We start from the raw sequence: 22,467 nt of genomic DNA on the forward strand, positions 1-22,467 counted from the left end.
TGCCAATTGGTCCAGTGGTAAGAATCTTTGTCTTCTTGACATTGAGCCTCAATCCATACTGAAGGCTGTAGACCTCTGCAACAAGTATTTCAGGTCCTCCTCAGTTTCAGCAAGTTTCAGTGGCAATAAGATGTTTAAAATCCATTCCTGGAGTTTCTGGGTGATGAACAGAGTTAACACTCAGATGTTTAACTCAGTTGGAGGCTTGACTCTATCCAGAGTCACCTTGGAAGAAAAGTTAGGTGATTAACTCAGAAAAATCAGCCATTGGAAATCCTATGGAGCACAGTCCCCCTCTGATGCACAGGGCATTGCAGAGTCAGGCATGGCTTTACAATAGCAACTGTTAGGCACTGCCACATTGATTTTGACTCATAGCAACATTATGAACAACCTTGCCCTATTCTGTGCCATTCTCACAATTGTCACCATGCCCAAACCAATTGTTCCAATCATGGTGTCAGTCCATCTCACTGAGAGTCTTCCTTCCTTTTGCTGACTCTCCACCTTTCCCAGCATGGCATGTTTTTCAAATAATTGGTCACTGCTGGCAACAAGGCCACGGTACGTGAGACACAATTTCACCCTCTTTGTCCCTAAGGGGCAACTTGGTTGCACTTAACCCATACAAGGTAGATTGTATTGGTAACTGTTGTTATGTGCCATTGAGTTGATTGCAACTCATAGCAACCCTATGTACAACAGCCCTAAACCCTGCTCTATCCCACACCAACCTCACTGTCTCTGACACGCCTACTCTCATTACCCCAATCACTGAGTCGATCCATCTCATTGAGGGTCTTCCTCTCTTGCGCGGTCCCTCCATTCTCCCAAACATTATGTCCCTCTCCAAGGACCAGTACCTCCTTGCAACATGTCCAAATTATATCAGACGGAGCTTCAGAATCCTTGCCTCCAAGAAGCAGACTGGTTTCACCCTCTCCTGGACAAACTTGTTTGGTCTCCTAATAATTCATGGTATATTAAACACTCTTCTCCAGCACCACAGCTTGAAGCCTATCATCCCTTCTCCTTCTGTCATCCCTAGTCACCACCCAGCTCTCCTATAGATTGCATGCAATTGGCGCACTTTAGTCTCCAGCTTGAAGTCGTTGCTCTTCAGTACTCTGGAGAGGTCCCTGACAGCTGACTTTCCCAATGCAATTTGTCTCTTGATTTCTTGGCTGCTGATACCAAGAGTGTTGACTGTTGAGTCAAGCAAACTAAAACTGTAATTTGATAATGCACTTCTGTTCTTTCCATATCAGTGTGTCCATAGTCATGAAATTTGCCTTTTTAAGGAACCAACTCCATGGAGAATAGGACTCCCATAGTATGAAACCATAAAGTAAGGGAAGAAATGTTTTTTCATAGGATTCTCTAGTTTGCATTCTAGGAAGATAAAATTCTTTGACTTAGTATATAAAAAGCTCTAAACACAATGGCCATCAGTTTGTCCTTGAAAACCAACTGTTGCCATGCTGATGGATTCAAAGAAAGAGTTTCCATTAAGCCTCTGCTTCCTGGAATAGTGAGTGCAGCCAGTCTATGGACATTATTCCATAAGTTATCTGGTAAGTATTTATTCTCCCCAAAAGTTACTTCTGAAATTTACTAATTTACTGTAATTTGTTGTTGTTGTTGTTATGTGCCACTGAGTTGCTTATGACTCATAGAGACTCATACAACTGCCTTACACCCTGCTTTAAGCTGGGCCTATCATATTGTCTTCGAGACACCTACCCCCATTACCCTAGTCACTGAATCAATCCATCTCATCAAGAGTCTTCCTAGTTATTTAGATCAGTGAATGGTCAATAGTTCAAACCTTGACGAGATGAGTCATGGCATCCTTAAAAAACACCAGATCAAGAGATGTTCCTCTAATGATTTCATTGAACTGCCTCTGGTAAAACTGCAGTTTTTCAGCCAGGAATTCAAAACTTGGTACCTTGAGGGAAAGCAAGGAGGGCAGAGAAGGGAAGAAGCAAAAGATTATTTAATAAGTCAAATATTTATGAAAGTAGCCATTGTAAGGGAACACAAAAGTAATTTTGGGGGGGGAGAAAAAAACCCCACCTATGGAATTCTAGATCCACCATACATTCACCTACTTTGAACTATTTCATTCTCAGAGATCTGAAAACTAATATAATTAGTCAAGTTCCCAATACAAAATTATCTCTGCTCTCTTCCTTTCAGGAAACCTAGTAGCAGGTTCTATTCATGGTGATAATCAATGCAGGGGTGCAAACAAATATTTTTCTAAGAGTTTGGGTTTGGTTTTGTTTTTTGTTTTCAATACTATTTATGATTTTTAAAATATATTCACACTCTTCATATTGTTTATGTAGTCAAAGACATAAGTCCTTGGCATTTTGAAGTAAAATTGTTTGCTCTCAGAGCTCTGCAGGGACAATAGTTAAATCATTCAGTTGCTAATCTAAGGACCAGTGGTTTGGACCCACCAGTGCTCCACATGACAAAGATGTGCCTATCAGCGACCAAAAGACTCAGTCTTGAAAATTCTATGAGAAGTTCATCTGTGCTTCAAGGTCATAATGCATTGGCATCCACTCAATGATAAGTACATTTTTTTCCCCTTTGCTTTATGTATTGTTTCTTCCAATTTAATTTCTTTTATCTGCATGCTGTTTAGAATTTTTTTCAGAATTATTTTTATTTTATAGTGGTTTGCACACCAAATTAGTATGCACTGTGTTTCATTTATAAATACATTGTGCTTCACACATTCCTCTATTCACATTGTGTTAGTTTCTTACATAATTCTCAGACGTTATGTTTGTTGCATGACCCTGCTTTTTAAAAAAATCCTTCTGGAATCTTGCTTCTAACTTCATGAATGATTATGTGTATTTAACTGCTTCAAAATCTGCCCGAGGGTCCACCTTGGGTTGGTTCTGACTCATTGGTACACAACAGCAACAATACATTAGTTTAGGGAGTTGAGGATACAACAAGATAGAACAGGGTTCCCATCTGTTGCTCACAGGGTGACTATGAATTGTACTTGACTCAACAGCACCTAACAACAATAACAACAGTGACATAACCCATAGGGAATTGTGCTACTAACCCAAAGGCTACATGTCTCTGATGGTTTGAATCCACCAGTGTCTGTGAGGGAGAAAGATGGGCAAACTTCCAGTGCTACTAATAGAGTCAGAAACCCAACCGAGGGTCAGCTCTGAAGTGGTTCCTGTTCAACAGCAATGAGCTGGATTTTTTAGCTATGTTAATTTAGGAAGAATAATGCACTATCATTTATTCAAGCAATTCCTTTATTATTTGTCTTTCCAGATATTTTCCATTTTGGTGGCTATTAGGTGAAATATTTCTTTTGTTCCACTTTCCATCCAGGGATTGTTGATCTAGAGCAAAAGCTAGCAATATTTGGCAAGCCTTGTCTATTAAGAGCCAAACAGTAAAAATGTGTAGATTTGTAAGTTATTCAGTCTCCATAACTAATTAACTCCCTCTTTTTAGCATGAAGGCAGTAAAAGACAATATGTAAACAAATGAAGTATGATTATGTTCCACTACAACTTCACTTATGGATACTGAAATTTTCTTTTTATGTAATGTCTATGTATTATATACTATTCTTTTATAAAACCATTTAAAATATAAAAATCCTTCTTAGCTAAGAGATCTAGCAAAATGTGGACTAGACCCAGACTCTATGATTTGCCAATCCTTGATATACCAACCTACACGCACTGTCATCAAGTTAATTTCTACTCTTAGCATCCCAGTAAAAGAGAATAGAACTACTTATGGAGTTCTCAATAATTTAAACCTTTACAGAAGCAGAATGTCTGAGGTTTCCCCATAGAGGTGCAAGTAGGTTCAAACTACTCATTTTGGTTAGCAGCTCAGTGCTTAATCACTGTGCCACTAAGTTTTGGCAACTTTTAAGTCTTGTATAGAAATTAGTTATTGAGTTACAGATTAGTTAACTCTCACTGCTGTTGTGTGATGTTGAGTCAGAAACAACCCATTGCTGACTCTCTTGTGAGTTTTCAGAGGCAGTAAATTGATGGAGGAGATTGTCCATCCTTCTTCCGTGGAGTGGCTGGTGGATTTTAACCATGTGCCTTCAGGAATTGCAGAGTACCTTATTACCACTCAAAACCTTTTTTCTAGTCCTCTTAGATTTATTTAAGTAGATAATCATAATATCTACAAATAATGATACTTTGATATCTTCCTATTTGATGCCTATTTTGTTTTTCTTGTTTTTATTGCCTTGTCTAGAATCTCAAAGCAATATTAAATAATAATATTAACAGCAGACATGCTTGTCTTATACCTGAATTTATTAGGAGTCCTCCAGAAACCCTATGGACCTGGAGAGAGGATGAAAGACACCCAAGCGTTGAGGACTCTCCTTCATAGGGTCGCTATGAGTCGCCTGCGACTCAACGGCACTTAACAACAACAACAACAACAACAACATAACAACCTGTTAATTAATTGGAAGAAGTGTTTTATTTGATCTATAATGACTCCAAATTACAACATACAAAATACTCAGTAGTTATAGCAGTACTATTGGGAGGTCTAGATAGGGGGAGGCAGGGAGAAACAAGTAGTGACAAGGATGAAAATAAATACCAATTCATAGATTTTGGGAACTTCAAACACAGTATCTTCAGGTTCATCACCCGTTGGTTCAGGCATATCACGGAGAAAATCTACAAAGTACGGTTCAGGAAGAATAGAAGATGCCAGTTCAGGGCTAACATTTTCCTCAACAGCACGGATAAGGTGCACATTAAACCACTGCTCATCTTCAGGAGTTATGAATCTGAAAGGAAAATTTCCTAGTAAAAATGCAAAATATGGATGCATCTTTTAACTGCTCATCTCTACAACCTCCTCTCAGGCCCAACCCTCATCTCTTCCCCCTTTCAGGTTAGGAAAACAATCTATTCTGCCTTTTCATGACTCCATCCAAAGTGGTTACAACATTAATAGCATTATTGATAGGAAAAGCAGACAGATCACTTAGATAGGGTCAATGGTATTCAAAGTCTGCAATGGGAGAGTACAGGTGACCATCACTACTGGACAGGTATCCTCTTTCTGAGTTTATGGATAAATAGTACTTGACATGCAAGCCCTTAGGAGCAGGGAGAAGTAGGAAGGGAGACTAATATGTGGTAAATACCATCTATAGAAGAGGCACTGTGATAGATACTTTGTGGGATTGATTCACATTTTTCATATTAGGAAACTGTGGTCAAGGGAAACAGCTGGCCTTATACACTAGATTTCACGATACAAACCCTGTATACTTGTTGTTGTTAGGTGCCCTCAAGTCGTATAACTCACAGGGACCCTGTGAACAACAGATCTGAACCATGCTGGGAAAGGTAGAACACTAGAGAAAGAGAGGATGCCCCTCAGGGAGATGAACAGACACAGTAACTATAACCTGGACAGAGCAAACAATATATAAATAATGTACAACTAAAATTTGTCTCTAAATTTTACCAACTGTCTGATTTACCAAGGCGTATTGTTGAAATCATAGTTGGATATTTTGCTGCTGTTGTTACTGGCTGTTGAGTCAGAACCAACTCATAGCTAACTCTCCAGTAGGTTTTCAGAGGCTGTAAATAACACAGGAGGAAACTGTCCATCCTTCTCTTGCAGAGCAGGTGGTGAATCTGAACTGCCTGTCTTTGGGATTGTGGCACAATCCCTTACCATTAGTCTGCTAGAGACTCCTCAGGATAACTTAGTAAAGCATTTAATTAGCAGATCATAAAAAGACCAACAAGTCAGAAATGCACCAGATCCCCACAATTTTACCCTACTCATTACTAATGCAAAAATTGATCTAGTAATGTAAACTTGTTTGTTTTTATAAACTCATTGTAATTGAGCTGATTTGACTCACAGTTAACCTTCCTTTGGATACCCAAAACTGTAAATAACAAGAGACGGATTTGAACCATCAGAAAAGTGTGGTCTTTGTATTAGCATACAATTCATTATGTTTAAACTCAAATACATGTACCTGTCTGCAATTACTCTGTTACATTCATGCTTGAAAAGTGATAAGAGAGTAGGTACTGAACTGCACTCCTCAGCTTTTATGACCAGCATTCCTTGCCAAAGTCGGGAAAGATCTCGAAGATTGAAGATATAATGGAATTTTGAAGGAGTTGGCAGCATCTTTATCTAAAGACAATAACAATAATTCTCACAAATTTTATAAGATAGCTCTATAAATTAATTAATAGAAAATGTATTGCAAATACCTTTTATAAGAAACATAAATGGTGACTATACACATAGACTGCACCTGATGGCCTACACAAGAGTCAGATTGATTACAAATGTGGGAAAAAAATCATTGGAGAAGCTCAATATCAGCTGTGAAAACTAGGCCAGATAGTTATTGTGGATCATATCATCAACTCCTTGTATGCAAATTCAAACTGATGCTAAAGAAAAATCAAATCCACAAGAACCAAATTTTTAACTTGAGTCTACCCCTCCTGAATTTAAAGACCATCTCAGGAACAGATCTGGGACCTTGAACACTAATGAACGAAGACCAGATGAGCTGTGGGAGGATATAAAAAACAGCACCTATGGGAGTGCATATATCTGTTTGGGTGGCAGCTCTGATTTCTTTAGGGTATATTCCCAGTAGTAGAAATGCTAGGTCAAATGGGATTTCTATTTCCAACTTTTTGAGAAAGCACCGTACAGTCTTTCAGAGTGGTTGCACCATTTTATACTCCCACCAACAGTGAATAAGGGTTCCAGTTTCTCCACAACCTTGCCAACATTTGTTGTTTGCTGCTCTGTTGAATTTTGCTACTCTTACTGGGGTAAAAAGATACCTCACAATTGTTTTTCTTTGTATTTCTTCTAGAGCTAGGGATTTTGAACATTTCTTCATGTGTTTGTTCACCATCTGAACGTCTTCTTTTATGAGGTGTCTGTTCATATCGTGTGCTCATATTTCAATTGGGTTGTTTACCTTTATTTTGTTGTGGTGCTCAAGTATTCTATAAATTATACTGCTACATTGGTCACAATAGCAAAGAGTTGAAAACAACCCAAGTGCCCATCAACAAACAAATGGATAGAGAAGCTGTGGTATATTCACACAATGGAATACTATGCAGCATTGAAAAACAAGGAACTCGTGAAATGTTATAAAAAATAGGTGACCCTGGAGGACATTATGCTGAGTGAAATATCTCAATCACAAAAGGACAAATATTGCATAATGCCACTGTTATAATTAAGGACTGACATGGGGGCTGGGGAGAAATGCAGAAAATAAGGGGTAAATAATGTACACTGCATTGAAACAGATGAGGAATATAACAGCTTAAAAGGAAATATGATTGGGTATTGTTTGAATGACAACAGTTTAGAATAAGAGCTGTATGATAAGGTGGACTGGGGGGGTGCAGGGATTGTGCAGCAATGAAAGAATTTTTTTCCCCAAGATAAAAGAGAATTGGGAGGCAGGGAGGAAAATGTGTAACAATGAATGAATGGAAATCCATGTTGTCTATAAACTTACATTAAAATCTCAATCTAAAAAAAAAAAAAGAATAGCACCACGAAGAATCCAAAAGATCATTACAAAGACAGAGGAAGAAGACCAAAACAGATGTCAGAAGAGACTTTGAATTTGCACTAGAGCATCAAAAAACCAAAGCAAAGCAAAGCAATCAAGATGTAAAGGAGCTGAACAGGAGATTTCAAAGGGAAGTACGGGAAGACAAAGTATTATCATGAAATGTGCAAAGAGCTGGAGTTGGAAAAAACAAAAGGGATTAACTCATTCAAGATTTCTTAAGCTGAAGGAACTGAAGAACAAATTCAAGAATTCAGTTGCGATACTTAAAGATACTGTGGAAAAAATGCTGAATGACTCAGGAAGCATCAAAAGAAGACAGAAAGAGTACATATCAAAAAGACTTGGCTGACACAGAAGAATTTCATGAAACAACATATGATTAAGAGCCTACGGTTGATGAAGGAGGAAGCTCAAGCTGCTCTAAAGATATTGGCAGAAAACAAGGCCCCAGGAATTGTGGGCATACAAATTGACACATTTCAACAAATAATTGCTGCTGTGGATGCACTCACCAGGTTGTGCCAAAAAATCTGGAAGACAACTACCTGGCTAACTGACTAGAAGAGATCTGTATTTATTCCCATTACCAAAAGAAAAGGTAACCTGACAGAGTGTGGAAATTATGAAACAATATCACTAATGCCACATGCAAGCATGATAATGTTGAAAATTATCAAAAAAATGACTGGAACAGCACATCAACAGAGAACTGCCAGCTGTGCAGGCTAGGTTCAGAAGAGGCTGTGACACTAGGGATATTATAGCCAATGTTAGATGGATCTTGGCTAAAAACAGAGAGTACTAGAGGAATATCTGTGTTTCATTGACTATGCAAAGGCATTTGACTATGTGGTTAACAACAAACTGCAGCTAACTCTGAAAAGAATGAAAATCCCAGAACACTTTATTGTGCTTATGCAAAACCTATTCTTGGACCCAGAGGCAGTAATCAGAACAGAGCAAGAAAACAGTGCATAGTTAAAAATCCGGAAAGGTGTATGCCAAGGATGCATCCTATCTCCATACTTTTTCAGTCTATATTCAGAACAGATCATTTGGGAGGCTACGCTCTATGATGAAGAATCTGGCATCAAGAAGACTTATCATCAACAACCTGTGATATGCAAATGTTACAACTTTGCTCGCCAAAACTGAGGAGGACCTGAGGCATTGCTGCAGAAGGTCAAGGACTGCAGCCTTCAATATGGTTTGAAGCTCAATATCAAGAAAACAAAAATTTTCACCACTGGGCCAAATGGCAGAATGATGACAGACAGTGAAGAGACTGAGATTTTTCAGATTCAGTTTGTTTGGCTCCACAATCAACTATCTTGGTATTAGCAGCCAGGAAATCAAAAGATGAACAGCACTGGGGGAAATATATTGTCTAGGACCTCTCCAAAGTACTGAAGAGTAATGATGCCAATCTAGAGACTAAAGTGTACCTGATCCAGGCCATGGTCTTCACAATCATTTGCTATGCATTACAGAGCTGGACAATGACTAAGGATGATAGGAGAAGAATTGATACTTTTGTGCTGTGGTTCTGGAGAAGAGTATTGAACATATCACGGACTGCTAAGAGAACATGTCTGTCCTGGAGAGGATGAAGCCAGGCTTCTCCTTGGAGGCAAGGATTTGAAGCTCTGTCTGACATACTTTGGGCATGTTGTAAGGAGAGATAAGTCCTTGGAGAAGGACATCATGCTTTGAAGAGTGGAAGGACAGTGCAAGAGAGGAAGACCCTGGACGAGATGAATTGACTCAGTCACTGGGGTAATGAGGGTTAGGTGCATCAGAGACAATGAAATTGTCTCAAATGACTCAAGAGAGAGCAAATGACTCAAAGAGCATATAACAACAAGACCATAAATCCTTGAGTAGGATGGATTCAAGAACAACGTACAATGCCAGTTCTACTACTACTGGCTGGCTTTGAACTTGTTACTTCCTTTTAGTTCTCAACAATTATAGAAGTATCATGTCACACAATTTGGCCATGTTGTCAGCAAGGACCTGTCCTTGATATTCTACAAGATAGTTTAACATGGTGAATCTAACTATGTAACATGACAGAGATCATGAGGATGGCACAGAATAGGACAAAGGTCAGATCTGTTGTTTAAGAGATTGCTGTGAGTTGTAGCTGACTTGAGGGCACGTAAGCACAACAACACAGGAAATGTTGGAATAATCATTCTAGTGTATAGATGAAAATATTTCATAAAAACCTGAATGTGAGATGGCTGACATGCAGGTAAGAATGAGTGTTCACATCTAAAGTCAGTGATGACTATCTTGTATGGATTGTTTATGTTACTGTTCTTCTCTTGTTGTTTGGTACCACTGACTCAGTTATGACTCATAGCAACCCTAATGAACAACAGAAACAAACTCTGCACAGTTCTGTACCATCATCACCATCCTGTGCTTGAGCCCACTGACGCACCCACTACGTCAATCTATCTCATTGAGAGTCTTCCATTTTTGTGCTGACTCTCTACTATCCTCATGGATTTCAAAGTCCACAAATATATTTGGCACCATAATCTGGATTTTACTGTGGGATTGAGAGCCAGTCCATATACTTTAAAATAACATTGCAGTATTTAGAATATTAAAAGGAACTTTAAAAAACATAGCCAATGTGGTAGGAGAAAATCAAGAGAATAGATGTCTCTCAAATTAAGACATTTTTTAGTAGGAAGGAGTTGACCTTTTCTATCTACAACAGATTGACAAACAAGTTTAAGTTTCACTCGCTTCTATTAGGTAATAGATGGTTTGAGGGAGGATTTTGTATTCAGTTCATTTACTTACTATTTCTATCAACTTATAGAATCTAAAAAAGGCATAATAACTTCCAAATTATAAAAATTTTAACAGTAATAAATTCTCATTTACAGATCCACTATACATGATCTTTCTAAAGATTACAAATGGTATCAATTATATCATATTTGAAAACAAATAAGCAAGTTTTCCCTTCACAAGTCCTTTATGAACAAGCCTTTTCAAATGAAAAAGCCCTTTCTAACCTTTCACTAAGCAAAAGGTTAGAAGTTCAAGGCCACTCAGAGGTGATTTGGAAAAAAGGCCTGGAGATGTATTTCTGAAAAATCTGTGGCAAAAGTAGCAGCTGCAACATGGAGATGGCGGTGGCTGACTTCTGCTTGCTTTATAAGGGGAACTCTTTCCATCAATAGTAACCATAGCAGCAAATAGAGAGCTGCTAGGTCAGGCAGCCCACCCCCTTGCTCCTGCACCGCTTTCTACCAACTACTGGGTTTGACATTCACTGTTGACTCACAGACTTCACTCACAGTTGTAGGACAAAGTGAGGTTTATTAGGGAAATAACTTGAAGAGTGGAGGAGGCAAAGAATATCACCCAATTCAAATGCAAGTTATAGGCCATAAGTCATAAGGCACAACTCAATTAGTCCAAGCTCCAGTTTCAGTTCTGCAGTCAATTTTTCCTTCCATCATCTGGCAAGAACAGCAAAACCTTTAACCATGGCCTTTATCTTAGGACTTCTCTGGTTACATCTTGCCACAGTTTACCCACTGCAATGAAACAGTCTCTCCACCACCATTACCAGGGTCTTTCTCTAATCAGGGTCCTGCCGTCAGGGTCTCGCTCTCACCAGGGTCTCTCTCTGGTCTTGCTCTAGTCTCCCTCAAGTCTTGTTTCTCAGTGTGGGAAGCACTCTCACACTCTCTCTCTCTCTCTCTCTCTCTCTCTCTCTCTCTCTCTCTCTCATCCTAGTCACACAGCTGTTGATGATTTGTAAGAACATGTGACTGCAGTTAAGGAGCTGGAGATCAGAGAGGGCTAATACAATGGCTAGAAAAGCCCACTTCTAAGCTAAAAATTAATCTGCCATTGAAAATTCTATGGAGCACAGGTCCACAATAACAGGCAAAGCATTACTATGAGTAGGAGCCAACTTGAAAGCAACTCATTTACACTTAAAAAGCATATTTAAGAGATATCTGTAGAGTAATTTTACAGCCTAATGATCTTTGAAGTTGGATTATGACCATTTAGGGTAAGAATGTAGATGGAAAAACAGTCTTAACATCGAGCCAGGTGCACTCTGGTATTTAGAAGAGGAGGATAAGGGGAACTTTTAACCAGTGAAATACAAGGAAATTGCGAAGGTGTAAAGCCTCTGAAGCTATAAGGGGGGAAGGGGAGGAGTTTACAGGGAAGGAGCAGATAAATGTCAAATGCTGTTGAAAAGTAAAAGGAAGAAGAAAAGGAACCTTTGGATTTGACAGAACTGAGGCCTTGGTGACCTTGATGAGAACAGTGGGAATCCATGTGTGCAGAAATGGGGTAAAGAAGGGAAGAAAGGGAGGAAAAGAGAGCAAATAAACATTCATATAACAAAAGAAGTTTTGATGGAGAGGCTCCTTTGTTAAGGTCAGAGCTTTCAGACAAGTCTACATTTAGAGCACATCTAACTGAACAATAAGTCTGCCAGGAACCAGATGGAGCTCAGAGCTCAAAATTATCTCAGACACTGAAGACTCAGCCACTCATTCACCTATCCATTCAATAGGTAGCTTTTGAGTTTCAGAGAGTGGGCATGGCAGGTGCAGTGATTCTGTGCTGACATGAAGCAGAACCCGATTCAAGGAACTGATTGCTGCCAGAGGCTGTGTGGAAGAGTATTTTAACAGGAAAACCTCATTCAACTTCTGGTAACTCTGTATCTAGAATTTGTCCTGTCCATCTGGGAAGCTGAAGGTTGGACACTTCAGGCATCAGCTCCTACCTAGTTGTGTGTAATGTGGATGTAGAGTGGACCACAGCAACTAGTCCTTAGCATTTCCATCACATTTTAGAAAATTTATCAATCCTGCTTTTCTGTCAGACCCTTCTGAAGTGCTGCCCAGTGTCATCTGGGGCCAGCCATAGTTCAGTTCTGGGTTCAGCTTTGCCCAAGAACCTTTGCTGTTATTCCATTCTGGCTTACAACAACTTCATCTCTGACAGACAATTACTCCTTAAAGTTTTCTTGGGTATGACCTTGAAGGAAGCATATTTGTCAGGTTTTTCTTCTCTGGCACAACTGGCTGAGTTCAAATCACCAATTATCAAGCACCACCAAGGACCTTCGTTAAAAACCAAATCAAAACCCACTTCCTTTAAGTCAACTGTATTAAAAGCAGACTCATGACAACCTTCTCTTGGGCTTATGAGGCTGTAAATCTCAATGACATGCATGTGGCTACTTTTCCCTCTCACAGCAATGGAGTCAAACTTTTGACCTTTTAGCTGGCAACCTGACCCTTATGATCCTAAGGCTCCTTTGATAACACTTTGATTCATTTACTAATTCATATTCAACTTCAGAAAACATGCAAGTTACACTTTAAACCTTGGTCAGCTAGGCATAGCCGATAATCCATGTCTTTCCTCAGTCAACAAAGATTTACTGAAGTTCTGACAGACTTGGGATGGGGAGACAAGCATACAAATAAGAGTAAAAGTGGAAAAGAAATGTCCTCATTTCTGAAAAATTCTACTTTATCTTAGACATCTTGTCTGGTTTACAGTAATATCTCATACATATTGAAAACCTCGTTCAGTTAGAATATTTGCTTTCTGGAAGGTAAAGGTGTCATAAATCTATTTGAGCACATAATTTTTCTTTTTTAAAAAAGAAAAACACCCCATCACTACACATATAATGCTATGATGATTAAATGAGGCAAATGGAAAGGAGAAGGCTGAATTACAGTTGACTTCACACCACTCTATACCTTTGTCCACTGCCACAGCACTCTGGCCGCTGAGACTAAATTCAGAATCATCTCACATACTTCAGGTTTGAAGTTTCTACAAGGATCAAAGTATCCACAGCCAATTACCCCTGGAAAATAAGCAAGATTGAAGATACAAGCTTACTGACAGATTACAGGGTACATGTTATCCCAGTCAATATAAATCATAAGCCTGACTAAGCTGGTGATCTAAGGGATTTCTTTCAAAAGCCAGAGAAGATGACAGGAGCAGTGGGGCTGGTAAAGTTCAATATGTAGTGATCAGGTATTTTATATGTATTAATTCAGTTAATCCTCCCAACAGTCTATAAAAATGAGTGTTTAGTTGCTGTACTGTGCAGGCTTCTCTCTGTTAAAGTATATCAAACTCACAGCCTCTGTGAATCCATTCCAACACACAATGACCCTAAAGGACTGGCTCCCTAGAACTTTCAAGGCGCTATCTTTATAGAAGTGCACAGCCTCATCTTTCTCCCACCGAGTAGATGGTGGGCTTGAACCATCAACCTTTCAGTTTGTTCATCAATGCTTAATCCACTACCCCACCAGGACTCCTAGAAAGACTGTGAGGTTAAAATCATTCCTGTTTGCTATGGAATGGACAGTGTCTAAAGTACTTGAGATGAAGTTCATGGTGTTCGCTGGAGGCCTCTAGTAAAATCAATATTCCTCACTAACACCAGAATTCAAACATACTAATTCTTCTTCAGTCATACTTATTCACTGTTCAGTTTTCCCGTGTATGTGAGACAATTGAAAATACAATGACTTAACTTGGGCATACCTTAGTTCTCAAAGAGACATCTTTGATTTTGGATAATTTAAAGAGATGTTTTTGCAACAGCTATGTCTAATGTAAAACATCATTTGCTTCCCTGACTGCTGCTTCCATGGACTGGATTCTGAGTCCAGATCACATTCAATCCTTGACAACTTCCATCTCTTCACTATTTATCACAACGTTTATTGGTCCAGTCATGAGGATTTAGTTTTCATTATGGGGAGATGTAACCCAATATTGAAGGCCTAATTACTGGCTTTGGTTTTCTTCAGTAAGTGCTTCAAATTCTCTTCACATTCAGTAAGAAAAATTGTGTCATGTGCCTATTACAAGTTATTAATGAGGCTCCCTCGAATCCTAATGCTGCATTCTTCTTCAGATAGCCTAGAGTCTTGAATTATTGCTCAGCATAAAGAATAAATACATATGACTAAAGGATACAACCCAGACTTACCTGCTTTAAAAACACTCTAAAAGAAAAAAATAATAAAACACTCTGCATCCCTTTGTTCTGTTCCTATGTCTGACTCAGCATCTATGTACAAACTCTACATGAGCACAAGTAAGCATTTTTTAACTCTCATTATTCAAAATATAATTCATAACTTGTTATGACCCGAACAGTTGAATACCCTTTCATAATTAATAAAACACAAGTAACCATATTTCTAGTATTCTTTCTTTTCAGCCAAAATCCATTTGACATCAGCATTGATATCTTTTGTTCCAACTCCTTTTGTGAGCTTAGATTTCTGAATTTCCTATTGATATATAGCTATAATTGGTTTTTAATTACTTTAAACAAAATTTTAGTTACACTAAAATGGTATTAAAGGTATTAGTGATGTTGTCTGATGGCTTCTGCATTCTGTGCATCACCTCTTTTTGGAATGGGCACAAATAGGGCTCTCTTTCACCACATTAAAATAAAAAACCAAACTCACTGCTGTCCAGTCAATTCCAATGCACAGTGACCTTCCATCGGGTTTCTGAGGCTGTAAAATCTTTGTGGGAAGAGGCTGCTCTTTCTCCTGAGTAGTATCTAGTGGATTCAAATTTGCTCCAATGTGCCACATTTAGTTAGCAACACACTGCACCATAAATTATGCCACCAGAGCTTCCAGTACATTGGAAGCCCCAATATCTCTCTTGATCTTCACAAACCTCTAATTCCTCCAGATGTTGCCATAATTCTGACTTACTGATAAATGGTAACTTACTTCCCCAAATATATTTTTAAGCTTTGACTTCTGAAATGTAAATTAGTAACATTTTTCATTCCTCTCAACTCCTTATTTTGCTCAGTGTTTTATTTCTGGGCATCACTCATATTGAAGCATGTAGCTGTGTTCATTTACATCACTACTGCGTAGAACTACATTATATGTCATCATAATATATTCACTTTTACCATCAAGGAACATTTGGGTTGGTTTGAAGTTTGTGAGGCCACAAACCCTGCTTTATGAGCATTCTTGTGTTATGTGTTCTGGTGCACACATGCAAACTCAACTACAGGTCAGTTAAGGACCTAAATATGGAAGGCAAAACTGTAAACATTTAGAAGAAAATTCAGGAAAAACATGGGAATGTCTTTGGGCTGGAAAGGATTTCTTAAACAAGACTTTGAAGGCAAAAATTAATGAAGATAAAAAATTGGTATATTCCTAGAAGAGAGACTGTAATGGAAAGAGAGAAGAGACTGTATGTGTGTGTCTATGTGTGTGCTGCTTTACCAGTAATTGAAAGAAGGGCTCACAGCAACTAACAGCGGTGGATGAGTCTCAGTTCTTCACATCTGAGCTAACACTTGATTTTGTCAGAATTGCCATCATTTGCAAATCTGATGGACATAAAAATGGTCTCTCTCTGTGTTTCTAATTTTCACTTTCCTGAATACTAATGATGTCTGTCATCTTTGCTTTGGTTCTTTGGTCATTCAGGTTCTTCCTTTTATTTTATTTTAGTTTAATTGCAATTTGAGTGAAAGTTTACAGAGAAAATTGATTTTTTACTCAACTTTTCCTATTTTGTCTTATGACATTAATTACAAAACTTATACAGTTACTGTCATCTTCTTTTTTTAAAAGTGCCTGAGCTCATTTTTAAACTGGGTGGGTTTCGTCTGATTGATAAATAAGATTTATTTTTAGATATACAGAATCCTAATCTTTTGTTAGTATTACATTTGGAAAATTTTTTCTTCTACTATTTATGGCTTCTTTTTTTCTTCTTTTTTAAAGTTTTCTTGTTTTGGTTTTTTTTTGAATTTTTTTTAAAATTAATTTTAATGAACGTTTACAGAGATTTTGGATTTCCATACATTCATTGTTGCGTTTTTCTCCCAGCCCACCCCTCTCCCCAGTTCGCGCTTCTCTTTGAAAAGTAAAATTATTTCATTGGTATAGAATCCCCCCATCCCCCGCCCCAAGTACACTCCACTATGCAACCTTCTTTCTAGACTCCTGTCATAACCATAATACCCAATCATATATCGCTTTCAAACAGTTCTCTCCTTCATCTGTTTCAATGCAATATACATAATTTATCCAATTTTTCTCAGTCTCTCCCCAACCCTAATGTCAGTCCCTTTCTACAATAGCGGTACCATGCTGCACTTGTCCTTTTGTGACTGAGATATTTCACTCAGCACAATGTCCTACAAGGTCACCCATTTTGAGTAATATTTCATGAGTTCCTTGTTTCCCAATGCTGTGTAGTATTCCTTGTGTGAATATACCAGTTTTCTCTTATCCATTCATCTGATGATGGGCACTTAGGTGGTTTGCAACTCTTTGCTATTGTGAACAAAGCCCCAATAAACATGGGTGTGCATAGATCTGCTTGGGTGGCAGTTTTGGTTTCTTTAGGGTATATTCCCAGTAATGGAATTGCTGGGTCATATGGTATTTCTATTTGCAACTTTTTGAGACAGCATCATACAGCCTTCCACAGTGGCTGTACCATTTTACACTCCCACCAACAGTGAATAACGGTTTCAGTTTCTCTGCAACCTTGCCAGCATTTGTTGATTGCTGCTCTGTTAAATTTTGCTATTCTTACTGGGGTAAGATGATATCTCATAGCTGTTTTGATTTGCATCTCTCTTAGAGCTAGGGATTTTGAACATTTTTCATGTGCTTGTTGGCCCTGTGAATGTCTTCTTTGGTGAAGTGTCTGTTCATATCCTGTGCCCATTTTGCAATTGGGTTATTTACCTTTATCTTGTTGTGGTGCTGTCTTCTCCTTCTTTTCATGTTTTGCAGGGTTTGGGGTTTTTTGGTGGAGTTGGTTTCTTTTTTAATGAATGCTCATTTTCATTTAATAAGATTTATCAACTTTTCCCTTTTATGGCATATGCTTTCCGAATCTGGTTTAAGAAATCCTTCCTTACACAGAGTGCATTCAGCTTATTTCTCATACTTTCTTCAAATTTTTTTCTTTTTCATGTTTATTTTATATTGGTTTGCTTACAAAATTCATACACATTGTGTTTCACACTATTCTTCATTTACATTGTTTCATGCATTCTCATGCATTATGTTTTACAAAATTAATTACCACTGGACATTGCCCAACATTACCCTGACTTTTTGCTCAAATTATTCCCATTTCCTTCCCCCCTTGAACCCACCCCACCAAACTGTGCAGCCTCTGTCTTCTATATTTAAGTCCTTAACACCCATAAGTAGTTAATTTTGTGCTTGGTGTTAGGTAGGAATCCAATTTCAATGTTTTCCCCATTAAATACCATACTACCACTTACAGAAAAAATCTTTTCCCTCTGATCTCTGGTACATGCTATCTCAAATAACTAATGCCTAGATATGCGTGGGTCTTAAAAATCCTCACAACTGGTTCAATAAACAGTAGTATGATGAAGAGAGAAAAGGTTTACATTTTCAAGACTATCACTTTACTTGGATGTAAAATTAATACTTATGGAAACAGCAGTCAACAAATTAAATAACTGTCAAGAAGCTCTTTAAAATGCTAAAGAGCAATGATGTCATCTTCAAGAGGAAAGTACATTTAACACAAGCCATGGTATTAGCGATTATTTCATGTACACGGAAAAACTGGACAATAAGGAAGACCAAATAAGAATGCTGTTGTTGTTGTTGTTGTTGTTGGTGGTGGTGGTGGTGGTGGTGGTGGTGTGTGCCATCGATCTGACTCTGACTCATAATGACACTAGGTACAACAGCTCTGAACCTTGTTCTATCTTGAGCCAATTTCATTGGCTCTGACACACTTACCCCCATTACTCTAGGCACTGAGTTAATCCATCTCATCCAAAGTCTTCCTCTCTTGCTCTGTCCCTCCACCCTTCTAAGCATGATGTCCTTCTCCAAGGACTGGTCCCTTCTGACAACATGCCCATAGTATGTCAGAAAGGGTTTCAAAAATCCTTGCCTCCAAAGACCAGCCTGGTTTCACCCTGTCCAGGATGGACCTGTTTGTTCTCTTAGAAATCTATTCAATACTCTTTCCTCCAGTGCCACAAGTCAAAGTCATCAATTCTTCTATCATGCTCAGTCACTGTCCAGGTCTCTGGTGCATAGCAAGTGATTGTGAAGACCATGGCCTGGACCAGGTGCACCTTAGTCTCTAGACTGACATCATTGTTCTTCAGTACTCCGGAGAAGTACCTGACAGCAGATTTTCCCAGTGCAACTTATCTTTTTATTTCCTAGCAGCTGGTACCAAGAGTGTTGACTGTGGAGCCAAGCAAACTGAAGTTGTTAACAATCTCAGTCTCCTCACTCTATCATGGATACTGCCAATTGGTTCAGTGGTTAGAATCTTTGTTTTTTTGATGTTGAGCTTCAATCCATATTGAAAACTGTGGTCCTTGACCTTCTGCAGCAAATGCTTCAGGTCCTCCTCAGTTTCAGTAAGCAGGGTTGTATCATCTGCATAATGCAGGTTGTTAGTTGAGTCTTCTTCCTCTAGTTCTAATGCCACATTCTTCCTCATAGAGCCCATCCTCCTAAATTATCTGTTCCTAATACATATTGAAAAGATATGGAGACAGGATGCATCCCTTTCATACACTTTTCCTGATTTTGAACTATGCAGTGTTTCCTTGCTCTATTCTAATGACTGCCTCCAGGTACAAGCATAGGTTTTGCTAAGCACAATCATGTGTTCTGTGATTTCCATTCTTTTCAGAGTTAGCCAAAGTTTGTTGTCATCCACACAGTCAGACATATTTGCATAGTCAATGAAACACAGATAGACATTCCTCTGGTACTCTGCTTTCAGCTAAGATCCATTTAACATTGGCTAGAATATTCCTAGTGCTATGGCCTCTTCTAAATCCAGCCTGCACTTCTGACAGTTCTCTGTTGGTGTGCTGTTCAGCTGTTTTTGTATAATTTTCAGCAGGATCTTGCTTGAATGTGATATTAATGGTGTTGTTTGATAATTTCCACACTTTTTCAGATTACCTCTTCCCAGCTAGTTAGCCAGGTAGTTGTCCAGATTTCTTGACACAACCTGGTGAGTGCATCCAGGGCAGCATCCACTTGCCGAAATAAGTCAATTGGTATGCTGTCAATTCCTGGGGCCTTTTTTGCCAATTCCTTCAGAGCAGCTTGAATTTCCTTCTTCATCACCAAAGGCTCTTGATCATATGTTGTTTCATTAAACTCTTTTGTGACAGCCAATTTTTTCTGGTATAGCAACTCTGTACTACTTCCATCCTATTTTGATGCTTCCTGGGCCATTCAGCATTCTGCCAACCGCATCCTTAAGTATTGCAACTCAAGGCCTGAATTTGTTCTTCAGTTCCTTCAGCTTAAGAAATGCTGAGTTTATCCTTTTCCATTTTCCAGTTCCAGCTCTTTGCATATTTCATGATAATACTTTGCTTGTCTTCCCGTGCTGCCCTTTGAAATCTTCTGTTCAGTTCCTTCACAACTTGATTTCTTTTGTTTTGTCTTTTCAGTGCTCTAGTACAATATTCATAGTCACTTCTGACAGCCAGTTTGATCTTTTCTTCTTCCTTTGTCTTTGTAACAACCTTTTGCATTCTTCATGGATGGTATTCTTGATATTCTCCCACAACTCATCAATGTTCAAAGTCTCTAACCTGTTCCTGAGATAGTCTTTAAACTCAGGAGGGATAGGTTTAAGTTCAAACTTTGGTTCTTGTGGATTTGATTTTATTTTCTTTAGCTTCAGTTTGAATTTGCATATAAGTATTTGGTGATGTGATCCACAATAAGCACCTGGCCTAGTTTTCACAGCTGATATTGAGCTTTTCTAATGATTTTCCCCACATATGTAATCAATCTGATTCCTGTGTAGGCCATCAGGTGAGGTCAATGTGTATAGTCATCATTTATGTTTATTTATAAAAGGGATCTTCAACGAATAAATGATTGCACAGAATTCTATTATTTTGTCTCCAGCCTCATTTCTGTCAGCAAGTCTATGACCACCAATCCTTCTTCCTTGTTCCCATTTTTTGCATTCCTTTCACAGGTATCTTGGTTGCATGTCTGATTTTCAATTGCAACAGTTGGTAAAAGTCATCTATTTCCTTTTCTTTGGCTCTGGTTGTTGGTGCATATATTTAAAGGTAGTGGTAGTAAAAGGTCTTCCTTGTATATGTATGGATATTATCCTGTCACAACATTGTACTTCAAGATGAACCTAGAAATGGTCTTTTTAACTATGAATGCAACCCTTTTTCCTTTAAATATTGTTGTTGTAGAAAAAATATTGAATATATAATGTTTGCTCCAAAAGAACAAACAAACCTATCTTGGAAAAAGCATAGCTAAAATGGTCTTTAGAAGCAAGGAAAGTGAGAGAGATTCTATGTTATTGTTTGGTACTATTGAGTTGAGTACGAACCATAATGATCCTATGAACAACAGATCTGAACCCTATCCAATCCTGACATATTAGAGTTCACTACATCAGTCACCATGTCAGTTCACATGGTTGAGGGTCTTTCGTTCCTTTGCCAACCCTTTACATTTCTCAGCATGATGTTCCTCTCCAAGGAATAGCCCCTCCTAGCAACATGCCTGAAGTATGAGAGGCAAAACCTTATCATCTTTGCCTTCAAAGAGCACCCTGGCTGCACCCTCTCCAAGACATATTTGTTTGTTCTTTTGGTCACCCATGGTGACAATATGAACAAAAGATGTGAACACTGTATTATAACTATCATCATTTCTCTATCTTTATAGAGTTTCCAGAGGCATGTGGTTTAGGAAGTGGATGTCACTCCTGCTTCCAAACCTGGGAAGCTCAATCTGGGAGCTCCACCAAACACTGTCCACGATGGGTAACCATTATTGCATTTGATACAACAGTGGCACAGTGTTCAGCATCACAGAAACCCCAAGTTACTTCACTACAGCAAAATGACAGACCAGTATTGTACCACTTAAGAATGTTCATCCCAAACACAACACCATAATAAAAAACTATTAAACAGTCCACACCTGACCCTCAACTAAAACAAGAGTTTCTTCTAGAAGAACCTTCTAAATCACCTTCTAGAATCCAACCACTTCACACATGAGCCTCCAAACTGGAGACTTAGCCCAAGAACCTTTTCAATACAAAGCCAGCACACCAGGTCCTGGCTGACTCTAAACCAAGAGGCTTCCAGCCCACAGCTGATTATTAGCTAGATCTTGCAAATCCAATCAGCTCACATTCAATTGGGAAAGAAAAAACAAACAAACAAACCCACAAACAAACTGTCCAAACTCTAACCTCACCAAGACAAGAGAAACCAACTGCTTCACACATGAACATCCAAGCTGGAGAAGATGAGAGTAGGCTCCTACATTTTGGTGATGTTGTTGGTGTTTGAAAAAAGACAAAGTTTGAGAAAGCAGAGGATAAGCAAAGGAGAAGAAGGGAAGACCCTCAGGAGATTGATTGACACAGTGACTACAACAATGGACTAGAGAACAAAAGAGAATGTGAAAATGGTACAGATTTGGCTAGGATTGCATATTGTTGTGCATACAGTTTGACTAAATGACATCTAACAACAGCATTTATCCAACAATACAAAAATTTTTGATGTTATTATTTATGTGTGCTTCAGTTTGGTGTTGGAACTCGCATTTTAATTAATGTATCAGAAGCTATCTTTGACTTAGTATAATATATTGTTAATTTATGATCCAGGAAGTATTAAAAGAAGATGGAAGGAACATACGGAGTCATTATATAGAAAGGAATTGGCAGATACAGAGGAATTTAAAGAAATAACA

General features: G+C 38.5%; 1 protein-coding gene across 1 annotated transcript in view; it reads right to left on the reverse strand.

Moving 5' to 3' along the window:
- The window catches only part of DNAH8 (dynein, axonemal, heavy chain 8), a 555,032-nt gene that overhangs the window by 229,292 nt on the left and 303,273 nt on the right, over positions 1 to 22,467 (reverse strand). Inside the window, 4 exon segments of the mRNA XM_006882162.1 lie at positions 1,829 to 1,951; positions 4,639 to 4,831; positions 6,050 to 6,213; positions 13,414 to 13,523. Of these exon segments, the coding sequence (XP_006882224.1) occupies positions 1,829 to 1,951; positions 4,639 to 4,831; positions 6,050 to 6,213; positions 13,414 to 13,523 (590 nt within the window).

Source organism: Elephantulus edwardii, unplaced genomic scaffold (genome assembly GCF_000299155.1).
Source record: "Elephantulus edwardii isolate Elephantulus edwardi_28Jun2011 unplaced genomic scaffold, EleEdw1.0 scaffold00017, whole genome shotgun sequence".
NCBI lineage: Eukaryota > Metazoa > Chordata > Mammalia > Macroscelidea > Macroscelididae > Elephantulus > Elephantulus edwardii.